The 12748-nt window shown below is 36.9% G+C and overlaps 1 protein-coding gene across 1 annotated transcript; it reads right to left on the reverse strand.

Annotated features, from left to right (window-relative positions):
• Positions 1 to 519: 519 nt before the first annotated feature.
• LOC122094135 lies at positions 520 to 4911 on the reverse strand. The gene is made up of 3 exons (XM_042664828.1): positions 4758 to 4911; positions 2282 to 2779; positions 520 to 1234 (listed from the first exon to the last, which is right to left on the reverse strand). The coding sequence occupies exons 1-3, from the start codon at positions 4825 to 4827 to the stop codon at positions 705 to 707; spliced, it is 1098 nt and encodes a 365-aa protein (XP_042520762.1). The 5' UTR covers positions 4828 to 4911; the 3' UTR covers positions 520 to 704.
• Positions 4912 to 12748: the final 7837 nt, after the last annotated feature.

A 12748-nucleotide genomic window follows, 5' to 3' on the forward strand; every position in this document is an offset into this window, starting at 1 on the left:
AATTCATTTGACTTGCACACGTGATTGATATGAACGAATGAAATTTAGATGTTGCTCGGGTTGATAGTCAAAAAAATGAAATCTAAAAGAGTATTTTGAAAAATTCTATAACCTCGGAAGATATTTATGAACCGTAGAGGGAAGCGAATTATTCCATTTCTTTGGCCCAACATTGCAGCCAAAATTTTTTTTGATATCAACAAGTTGGCTTCCAATCTGAAGGTGCCACCAACCTAATTGCTTCCAATCTGAAGGTGCCACCAACCTAATTTCAACCCATGTTAGCCATTAATGAACCCTGCAAATTCTGAATCCCTATATCAATAATGACCCAGATTAATTAGGTATTGAAGGCTTGACGTAAACCCCAATTGCTTGGTGGTCCAGCTAGTACCAGTTGACTTGAAATAATGGCCAAGTGCTAAACACTATTAGACCAAAGAAACACTTCAATTTTAAATTCTATTTAATTTCCTTCTTTATTCTTCGAGATTAATAAGCTACATAATCACTTAAAAATTAAAAATAAAAATCACAGCTAAGTACTTCCCCATATAAGTAATTTAGTATACAACATATATTAAATATCAACTCAGAACTGACATGAAGATGAGTTATAGAGCCTACATGAAGATGAGTTATAGAGCCTCTCTCTCTCTCTCTCTCTCTCTCTCTCTCTACATATCTTACTTAGCTCAGCAGCCTCAGCTACGTCGCAGGCTGCGAACGCTGAGCAGCTTCACGTCATCAATGACAGGTCCGCAGAGCGATGCGTCGCTCTTCATGGTGTAGTAGGTGCTATAGAACACAACCCGGGTTCGTGTCGACACCGCCGTGAACCTTAGAACAGCACGCTTTGACCCTCCTTTCCCCTGTGACTCGTATGGCACTTTGAGGGTGGCTCTCCCTGCGTAAGCCTCCACTATCATGGACCCTTGGCAGGCATTGCTCGCGTCTCCAACAGCGAACGTTAGGGAGTAGACCTTGCCTGGGACAGTTCGAGCCACCTGAGCGATCGCGCTTTCCTTGCCGGCCACCAGCTCCACTGCACGCTTCCCCTCCGGTACAGCGAAGTGGTGGGAGTCTATGTAGTTCACGGCTTTAAGAGATTCCACCATCCACCCTGGCAATGGAGAGTGGTCGTCTTCGATGTTTGGTGGGACCAGGACTCCCCAGGTTGTGTTTGGTATCACATATGGGCCTTCTTCAAAATCCCCGTTTTTCAACAGATTCTCTGTAATATTTCATACAATTAAACAAACAAGTACAGGGTCTCAATAATATAAGGGTTTCAATTTCAACCCAAAACCAAAACCAAATACCAAAACCGAGCCAATTAATCGGACTGAATTGAAACCAAATTGCTCTTAAAACCAAAAAAATAAAAAACCCCTAAAATCATTAAGAGAAACTTTTTAGGTGATAAGTGTTTTTTGCAATTTATCATCACATATTTACATGCTAAGACAATTTTGAAGTTAGCAATGGCCACAAGGCCCATAATTTAAACCCATTATAACCTTTGGTCCATCACAGTCATGGTCCAAAAATGAAACCGTTTTCATAACCGAATTAAAACTGAGGTAAAATATCAATAAAAACTGCATATCAGAACCGAACCAAAACCAAACCGAGCCAAATTGAATTGCTTGAGTATCTAAATACGAAACTGAATCAGTTTTCAATTTGGTATTGGTCTACCTTAAACTGAACCAAATAATTGAAACCGAACCAATTGACACCTTTAGTGAATATCAAGCCGGCAAACCAAACTGAATCCGAGAAAACCTAAAATTAGCCTTGGCCTATTCATTAAACCAATCAAGTTCAAGCTCAGTTCATTTAATAAACAATTAATCCTAGTGCAAGGATGCAACCCAACATACGTCGATCGAGACTGACTGCTTACTAGCCTGATATATTTCAAGCCATGTTTAGAGATAAATATCTCAATATATCGTTTAGCTCAATTATTGGGAATTCAACTCCTGTATGACGTAGTGGGGGTGGCAACGAATATTCAATGGTCTGGAAGACCCCGACATAGATCCCAACACATGGGTACTCATCTTGAAGTGCTCCAAGCTTTCAGATGTGTGCTACCTCTTCTACTGTTCCATAGAGAAGCCCCATCCAAAATTATTCAAAAAAGGAACCATGCCTAGCCTATGAGTGCAAGATCCTAAGATAAAAAAATCCAATTAAGCCCGATCAAAACCGATCCACCCTGTCCGATTGACACCCCAACCTAAAAGAGAAGCTTTACTTAAAGGGTACTTACTGTTGGTGGCCCTGGGAGGATACAAGGTCCGCACGGCAACGGCATCGACCAGGGGTCCACAGGCAGCATCCTCCTCCACTCCTGGGTTGTGGATCAGAATCTCCACCTCAGGATAATCGGCCTGGAACGCCCAAGCATAGGAGTCCCATCCACTGCTGCTGTACAGAGTCTGCATGGGTAGCACACCGGAGTCCGGTGCTACGGACACGTTCAGCCGTTCATCCTGAGCACACGTGCGAGCTGCACTGAAGGTGATAGAGTAGTACATCCCTTTGGTCACCTTCACCTTCTGCTTTATGGACGCTTCATTCCCGAGCCTCACTGCATGGGTTCCCTCCGGTACCACAAGTAGCATGTCTCCCTGCTTTTGGCCAGACTTGATGTACTCCACGTAGCCCGATAACTCCCAGTTCGGGACCCCAAATCGGTCGGTCACCACCGTTCCCTTCATTTGCGTAGACATTGGCCCTTTCTCGAAGTCCCCGTTCGGTAATAATCCTGCAAAACAGGGGGTTAAAATGAAAATAAGAAATATTAAGGCCCTACTATGTATTTGAAATTTTTTCTGGAAACGAGCACTGAAAGCTCACGTGCCCTTCTTACATGGACCATTTGCAATTCACTTTAGACTGTCAGTAACGGGTATGATTGGAAAAGAAAATTAATACGGAAAATGTTATCTGGTCCCCAAAACTTTATCCATTTACCCAAACTATGCTACTATGGAATATTTTCCTTCTAAACTCTTCAAATTAAGTGTCTCAGTTTTTCTGGACCCACCAATGGGATTGGCAGCCTAATGATGAAAATACCCTCAATCCATCACCACTTGAATCCTGGGGACTATGACCACTACCATGGAGCACCCCTTTTATTTTACCAAAAAAAAAGTTTCTCAGAACTCATGATCCCAATCCATTATTATATGTTTGGATTTTTCTGCTTCCATGGAATAAAAAACTTTTCTCAATTAAGTAAACTTTGATTTTCTTTTTAACCAACTTTTTAAATGTTCATATTTACATTTCAATGGCATATTTTCCTTTTCAAATCAATCATAGAATAGTTATTCTCTACAATGGGTGTGGCCACACGATGAGTATCAGATGGCTGAAAGCATTCGGACACATATCTGGAGATTGTCTTGGCCATTCGATGCTCACTACACGACCGCACTCGCTACAGAGGATGTTTTCACCATGCATATTGAGATAATGGTATGCATTCTCTATATTTTCTCATCAATTTAATGATGTAATTAAAGTATCAAATTATTGAACTTATTAATATATAAATAAATTAGAAAATTGATCAATAAGAATAATACATATTAAATACCATATCTTATTAGAATGAAGATGACCATCTAGACATTATAACAAAATAGAAAAAAGAAAATTATATGATCATGTGATCCCTACACCTAAATATTGGGGTAGACGAAATCATTTTCATTGACTGTTTTTTGGTGCATGGGCCCCATGACTAAGTATGGATCTCTTGCCTAACAAAATGTATAAATTAAAAAAAAATTATGTTACAAAAATAAAAGTTTGTTTTATTTGAAGAATAAAAAAATCAAATAAATATTATTTAGAAGATTGACAGAACTTTCTCCAAAAAATCACAGAAGTAGCGGCAGAGATCGGTGGATAACAAAGGACACCTACCTAGGTATAATGGACCCATTATCACACAAGGGGTACTTCCAGCTTGGCAATTAGGGTTCACTGGATCACTGGATGACCGATGAGGCTTTTTTATTATTTACCCACAGTGCCACCGGTGTACGGGAAGAGACAACATTGCCTCTTTTCGTATCTCTTTCAATGCCACCAAACAACCGAGCACATGAAGTAAATGCTTTAATGACACATTTACCCTTAACAAAAATCAAATTCATAATCAAGAGTCATCCACCCCTCTGTCACCAAGGACTCAAACTCTGTAGCAGGACAGGGTAGCGAACTCCCAGACTTTTATTCTTAATATATTATAGTTTATAAAATGACCAAAACACTCCGCACAACATGCGCAGTCTTTTACTTGCAACAAGGGTAATAAGGTCATTTAATATAAGGGAACAAAGTAGTCCATAATGACCAAAACTCGGATTCAAAAAATTTCAAATCTCCTTTTTCACTGGTAAGAATGAAGAGACAGATTCAAGAAATCGAAGGTGTACACGCGGACAACCTGGAAACCCTCGGATCTCATAAGAAGCAACTAATAGATCCCATTCTAACGGTGGATGATAGGTTCGCACCTAAGCACATTCTCTGTAATAACACCTAACCAAGCAAGAACGATGGAAATAACATTCCTCGGCAAATCGGAAAGTTAACGATAAACTGAGTTTCCGGAAACAATAGATCTAAAGAAAATAGAAAAAAAAAAAAAGAGAAATAAGGGAAAATCCATTCGAGTTCTTACTACTCAAACGAAGGTAATAGAGGAAATAATTAGAGGAGCTTACCATCAGTGAAGGCTAAGGAGACGTAGCAGGTGGCGCACAGTAGCACCGACACCAGTGTAATGGCGAGCATTTCCAATATTACAGATACAGACTTCAGAGCTCGAAAAGAGGAGGAGATGAAGAAGAGGAGTGACTGTTGGGAGGGGTGAGCACAGGGTTTTATCCATGACAGTTTCCAAGAATTTCCCCAGAGTTATACTAAATAACAAGAATGCCACTGGTTTCGGTATATCGGTCATGTTAATAACCGACTATGACGCACCGGTAATATTAAATTCAGATGAAAATAAATTCTGTAATCTATTATGATATTTTCACGTGGGGTGGTCCGGTTTGCACCCAAACGGAAATTTCTAATGGTGGAATTTTTCTTTTTGGTAAAAGACGAAACCTGCCCAACTCACATGGTTTTCTAATAAATGAGCGACAGATTTAAATCTATGACGTCTCTACTCTCCCTTGCTTTCGGCTGGTTGTCGTCGCAGGAGGGTATATCTGTTATTTCGTCTACATACAAACAAAAAAAGATGATTAATCACCTAGGCTTATTGGTGTTGTGATGCTCTGATTAGATTTTGTCTTCTATTAGTAAATCTCAAACCCTATGTTCCTGGTCTGAGATAATCTTCTTCAGTCTAAAGAGAGGTTTTGATGTGATCGGTTAAGAGATTCTCTTAGTCACTTTCCATGAAAGAAACTGGTTTTGAGGGGGTGTAGGGGGAAGGATCAGAATCCTCTATTGCACATGTATCATAAATTCAATAGCTCGTAGGTCATTGGGCTACGTGTATGAGGACTCCCAATTCATGGATTTGTGTTACTCTTTATTTTTATTTTCATAGGGAATGAGGGAAATAAGTAATAGCCAAGAGACTTGAACTCAAGACCTTCTGGTGAGCATGGGATTTTTGCACACCACAATTCATCTACTGTGCTGAACAGTTGTTGTTATTTGTGTTACTCTTTAACACACGCTACAGACGAGTTCGATTTGTACAGTAAAACTTATTGTACTAAATTTCAATGTTTTGATGAATACCCAAAAGTATATATAATCTTTGTTTTTATCTTATAGAAAGCTTGGATTGGCAATGAGTTAACTCGAAAACTCAACCATATATCTTTTTGCGTGTGTTCCTTGACTTGCATCTATCCCATGTAATCTTTCATAAACCTAGATTTTTCAGTGTCGAGTTCTACAAGTGTAATTAAAACTTGACAGTTAACACCTTCTTTTACTTGTCTATTGTTTTCCCTTAAGTTCCTATGTTTAAGGTGTAAAAGGATGTTCCCAACAAAGACTTTAAAAATAATTTAAACATGACTTATCATTATTACGTAAAATTTTCACAGTATATACGTGAAATGACAGTATTTGTCCTCGTTAAAAAAATTACAGATTATAGTAAAGAGTTAAAAAAATAAAATTACACAAAATTTTACACTTAAAAGTGTCATAATAGCAGACCTTAGCGACGATGAGAGAATATGTGCATTTTGATTGTAGTATAGAATCCAAGTTAAAATTACACAAACAAAAGGGTGTTCATTTCTGTTTTTGTCGGCAATTATATATCACAACTTATAGCAATGGCACCATTAATGTGCCTCTCCACATGCGGTGGCAATAAGCAGAGACCAATACATAGCGGGAGAGAGAGTGATTATATACAAAAATGGAAAGATTCCTCGTAAATGTACCGTGGAAGATCTGGGAATAATTATCCTCGATAATTGTGAATTTCTAATCAATTAGTATAATCTAAGTCATTGGATAATTAGGGTTTAAGTATCTCTTAGCGGCTTATGGGGAAAGAAACACGTGTACTGATCATAGATCACATTTGTAGTTAATCACGTGGCTAACAACTTTTTCTCCAAGTCACTGACCTATTATGGTTATAATAATCAAAGAGACGACCTCTATTATCGGAGAGAGAGAGAGATTCACGAATCTAGGCAAGAACTACAGTCAGAAAAACCATTACAGGGCCACCATACCCTTCATTATAGCAAGAAGGGGAGAGCTAAGGATACTATGAAAATCGAATTGATACTATGAAAATTGAACTGTTTAAACCATCAAAATCGATCCGATTAATCCGTTTAACAATTAATATTTAATTGTTTTAACAAAACATAATGGTTTAATTTATGGAAGAATTAAGGACCATAAAGGTTGTCCAACACTATTCAATAATTTGCTCCTATTATGTAGTTATGTAGTTATGTAGTTAAATTCTTGTTTGTTCAATGCCTCATTTAATTTGATATAAGATTGAAGTGTTTTTCAACAAAAGCAAAATTTTGAAAGCATACAAATAAACTAGCAAACCGATTGCTAATTGTTTAGAAACAGTATAGAATTAACCGCGATTAAAACCATTAAACCAATATCATTTAAAAACCGTGAGACCTAAACCATTTACTAAACGGTTGCGATTTCAGAAACTAACTTTTTAGTAAATGGTGCGATTTTAATTTCAACCAAATAAATGTGAATCGAATCAAACCACATCGTATACACCAAAATCAAACCGATTAGCACCCTTAGGGAGAGCCCTCCGAAATAATCGTCAAGACCAGCAACTATAAAAGGATGATGGAGACCAAACCGTAGGAATACAAAAAATGAAGTAAAAGGTTTTTTTATACGTTTTTTTTTAAAAAGGATGACAAAGGGATGTTGGGAGATCTATGGGATATGACATATGATAATATTAGACTATAATTTTGATTGGATGAACCATGATATATTAGAATATTTTTCTTCCAAATATCCAAATTTTTCCAACATAGTTTGATTTGTTTTAGGAGATTTTTGAAATAGTTTTAAAGAACTTAGATTATAATAAAAATTAACCCATGATCAAAAGATGATAAACATGTTTATATCGTTTGGTTTTTACTGAATTAGTGTGCAACAATGAAAGTTATCGATTTTGTAATCTCACTTAATGATAGGATGTTGATAATAGTGAACCGTAAAAAGGTAGACTAAGGTTGTGCTTGCATTGGTATGTAGTTTTAGGATACATCATAGGTCGATTATGTATCATGAGATATTAAAACAACTATTTTTAGCTTTTCAAAATGCATTATCAACCTAGAATATAATCCAAAAAATGTATATCAGCCGATCACGACTTGCTTTGGTGGTTGACACTGCTCTCTTGGAGAATGCTCACAGACTTGATCAATGGTTCAAGTTTCCTTGCGGCATTTAAAAAGGCATCTCTATTAATCCATTATATACTCTTTCCCTTTGTTGAAAAAAGAATCTTGTCGATCTAACATAGGAAATACCCATATACAGTTGAATGTCAAAAAACTCAACTACCCCCGCCACAGTTGAATATTTTTACATCCAACTGTGTCTGAGTGTTCTTATACCAAACTAGCAAAGTTTCTCTCCCCACACCACCGCCCCTTATATTATATATAATATTTTTTTTTGGTTACCAAAAGTATAATATTGATGTAAGAATAGAAGTTGAAGATAATGTTGAAGAATAAAAGTTGAAGATAAAGAGGGTAAGACTGAAATCTTTGTCATCTCATAGCCAGGAGGCTTGTCAAAACCATGTGTCTAGAGAACACGCACGAGACTATGAGTTCACTCATCAATGGGGAGTTTTCTTTGATAAAGGCCAAGGGAAACATTGGCACGAGGGTGGGCCCACAGGATACTGAGAATCTAGTTCACCTAATCCCCTTCCTTGGCCATGGGGTCTTTGTGGGCTTTCGTGTGAGAGTGCAGTGGGAGCATGTAGGCCTCTTGGGCTTAAAATAAGGGAGGGCCCACCTCATCTAAGTGGCATAAGAGCATGTGGATGACCGTCCTTAGGGCCAGAAATCAGGGGCCTTCTTCCTCTCTTTGGAACTTCAATGTAACGCTTTTCAATGTTTGGAACTTTCTCTTCGCTCAGAAACAAAAAGCCACCAACCTATTAAAGCTGTTTGTTAAATTCTAATGTTTTTTTTTTAAGCAATTAAAAGGTGAAAATCTTTTGGGAGAAAAAACCCAACAGACACAGGTTAAATCCTTTGTTTTAATTCTATAACTTTCTCTTCTGATGTTGTTTACACCAAATATCGGCAGGTGCGAAAAGATAATACTGTCTTTGTTTTGCATGCTGAAAATATTTTTATGTATTTTTTCATTGATCTCGTGTGCTGGTATTTCCTACATTTTGTGTAAAAAAAATTTCTCTCAAATCTTATCTAGAGAACTCAACTTTTTCAATGTTTTTCAGGAAAATGAGATTTTTTTTTTTCTTAGGTTTCTCAATGTTCAAACACTGTCTTATCTTAATGAAAAAGCCAAAAAAGGGTGGAAGTGAAGTGGGTTGGGCATTGGAGAGTTGAGAGCGTCATGGTTCAAGGGACTAGATTGGTATCAGGAGAATCAACGAGATTGAATCGGTATGGGTATCAGTCATGGACAATTGCAATCATGAGGCGCGATCCTTATCAGTGGATCAGAATGGAACAAGGGTAAAAACGTCAAAAAAAATCATTTTTTATATTAAAATCGAGGATAAATGTGTCCAATCCAAACCTTATACCCCAGATACGAGTCTCAATTCAAATATCTAAAATCGTGATTGGGACTATATGAAAATCGTTTGCTGCCGTAGCACCGGTGCAGTAGGCATCTGATGGTTGAAAGCTCCTTGGGGCACGTGCACAGTTGCTCTCAACCGTCTAATACTCATTGCACCTTATCACTCGCTACAAAGGATGTGGACTCGTTGGGACTTGGAGTCAGGAGTCATGACTTAGGAGTGACTTGGGAATTGGGATTCCAGGATTTGGTGGCTCAATGAGGGAACTTAAAGGCTGTGTTTGGTAGACGGGAGAAGAAAATAAATGAAATGAAGAGAACAAAGAATAGAAATAAAATGAAATGAAATAGAACGGAAATTAAAAAAAAAAAATTATGCCTTTTTTTTTTTTTTTGCACCGTAAGAAAAACTTCATCATTCTCATTTTCAAGGTGAATTTTAAAATTAAAAAACAAAAATCTTAGTTCAGGATATATAAACATAATGAGAATTTCTTAAATAAAAAAAGTAGTACAAATTTTTTTTTTTCTTTTTTTTTCTTTTCTTGGCTACCAAACACAGCTAAAAAGTTATTAAACGAGAAGAAGTAAAATGATTGAAGGGTATTTTTGGCATTAGAAAGTCAGCCCTCATCCGGTATTATCATCATTCTACTATGCACACGTTGCATGTGTTATGCCACCAAGCGGACAGATGTCAAGTGCTCATTTGTTAAGAGCAATGACCATTATAAAAACGCAATAGAAGCCTGCATCAGCGTGGAACCAATGAAAGCGTTCCTAACAGTATATTCATAGGTAATATTTTTTTCATTTCAAAAGGGATGAGGTGGATGGGGTGGTAATTTTATGCACTCAAGAGTGCGGTAGGAACTATAATTGGGAGGCGAGTGGAGTAAACCGACATCAAGCAAACGGGTAAGATTAAGCCTCAGACGTCAAACCCACGTAAACGGGTTGTACCAATGGTCGTAGAGAAACCCGACCCCATCGGCCCGGTTTTCACGAAAAAGACATATCAACCGACGGCGATCTCTCCACGGCCCAAACCGGGGTGGGTGTGTAAATCTATTTTCAATAATTGAAGGTGGGCTTAAGCCCTATGTCCAGAGCCTTTATTCCAGGCCCACCATCTTCATTCAGATCTCATATTTTTGGCAAAAAGCTGAGTATATTGCAGAAGAAAGACACAGCACGATGAGAAACCAAGAAGAGAGAGAGAGAGAGAGAGAGATTCAGATTTTGGTGCATATTCGGTGCCTATCTTAGCTGTCAGATAGGGATTTACTTTACCCTTTTTAACCTTTTTAAGGATGTCTGGGTTGTTTACGGATTAAAGTTTTCTGGGTGGGACCTAGGAGCTGTACCGTGTGCCTCGATCAATAAGAGTGCATGGAGAGGCATCAATTAGAGGTGCCATGGTCATTTTATTTCTCCTGTGTTTAGATGCAGCCCCTATTTTTCAGCTAGAAAATACTCTTCGAATCTTAATTACCATTTTTTTAACATTCAAAATTTCAAATCAATTTTTTTTTTCACCCAACTCCCGCATCTCATCCAAATCAAAACCTAGTTTTCCAATGATGCCTTGAATATATGACTATAACAAAGAACACGTAACGAGATCAGAATGGCTCTTGCATTAAAGAGTAAGCCTCTTCATCTCACATGGAATGTCCAGTTATTCATACCTATCATTCTCAGTACTTTGTTTTTGGTTTTCGTCTTGATCCGAACACTGGTACTGAGACTGTGGGTTGGGTTCTCCTCATTCTGTAATTCCATTCCTTGTCTCATTTTGGATTGACACTTATGTTTGTGTGTGGGGTTTCTAGTCTTTTCACTCACTTTGCAACCTTGGTTAATTAAACTTCTAGGAATTGTTAGCTAATTTATTCTATCTAACTATTATTATTAAAAAAAAAAAAAATCCTCTCAACATCAAAGTGCAAATTTCTTTTCATATGAGCTTTTTATTTGCTCTTCTACTCTGAATATGTTGGTTTCTTGTCAATGATACATTTTTCAGGACAACTATTGATGCGACATGCAAATTTCTCCCCACACTAAATTCGACGGATTAGAACCTCTCCCTAAAAGAAAAATCTTCCATAATAGTTAAATTACCAAGGTACTAGGTTAAGTTTATGAAAAAAAAAAATCAAGTGATGTTTAACAAGACCAATATATATTAGAGTTTTCTTTCCCATCACTATGCCTAATGAAGTGTAACGTTTTACTATTTGCCACATGGGTCAGTCTATGTGATAGAGGACTAGGTAAGCATCTCATTGGTATATTTCAACTTTAGAATGAGTAAAGGAAGCACATAAAATTACAAAATATGTCATTTTTTATTTTATATTCATCTCTATTTGATGGTATTTTGATAATTTTACTAATACTTTGACTCAGAGTTTGAATGTCTTTCATTACTTAGTTTTCACTTTAATTTACTCACTAAGATATATGTGAGGTCCTCTATCATGTAGATTAACCCCCACTTACTGTTTTGTACCAAATAGTGAAGCATTATACTTCACGAAGCATACTAACACATAGAAGAACCCATATTATTAAGATACTCTAATAACTTGAAACTTTCTTTTTTATTAAAAATAAATGCGACACAAGTTCAGCTGCCCATCACATAATCAGTTGGTGGATTTGATTTTGTAGGATATGTTTTTATTTTCTTGTCTTCAACTCAAGAAGAATAGAAAATTTGATGAGAGATATGATATATGATCACCACAAGTTCTATATCCCACAAGCTTTTATAATATGGTTCCAAATAAATACTAGTTGAAGTGTAGCTAACAAGGGTGGCAAACGTAATATGAAACTTGGCCTATTTATATGCGTAAATCCAAGCATGAAAAGTGGAAGTCACATGCATGCATTTATGGTGACACACAAGAATAGTAGGGTTTTGAAGAAGGGGTGCTTGTATTCTTGAAAACATGAACATGTGAGGGTGGATAAGGACTTTTGGATCGAATAGAAGAGAGAGTTACATAGGGTACCCTACAAACCAATAACTAATTATATTAAGATTGTGGTCTCCACACTCAATCTTTGAGAGAGAAACAAAACAATGTTTGGTATGATAGAGATAAGACCATGCTTTTAACCTAAAAAAAATGAATGAATGTTGTAACAACATAGATTAACCATTTACTTACCTTAAACTTGGAATATTTATGGTAATATAGTTGATTCAATTCAAAAGGGGATCATGACCTATCCAAACGTGTATGTTTCATGTATTGTAAGGTGATGATATGTATCTAACCTAATGCTTCTAAGAATGCATGGAAAGGTATTTATGGAAACAAAAAAGAAATATGTCTTCACCTAACTGGATGTGAAGTTTATATATATGAGCTTTTAATTAAAAAATTACATATATGAGTAGGTGATC

This window comes from Macadamia integrifolia, chromosome 11, assembly GCF_013358625.1.
Source record: "Macadamia integrifolia cultivar HAES 741 chromosome 11, SCU_Mint_v3, whole genome shotgun sequence".
Lineage (NCBI taxonomy): Eukaryota > Viridiplantae > Streptophyta > Magnoliopsida > Proteales > Proteaceae > Macadamia > Macadamia integrifolia.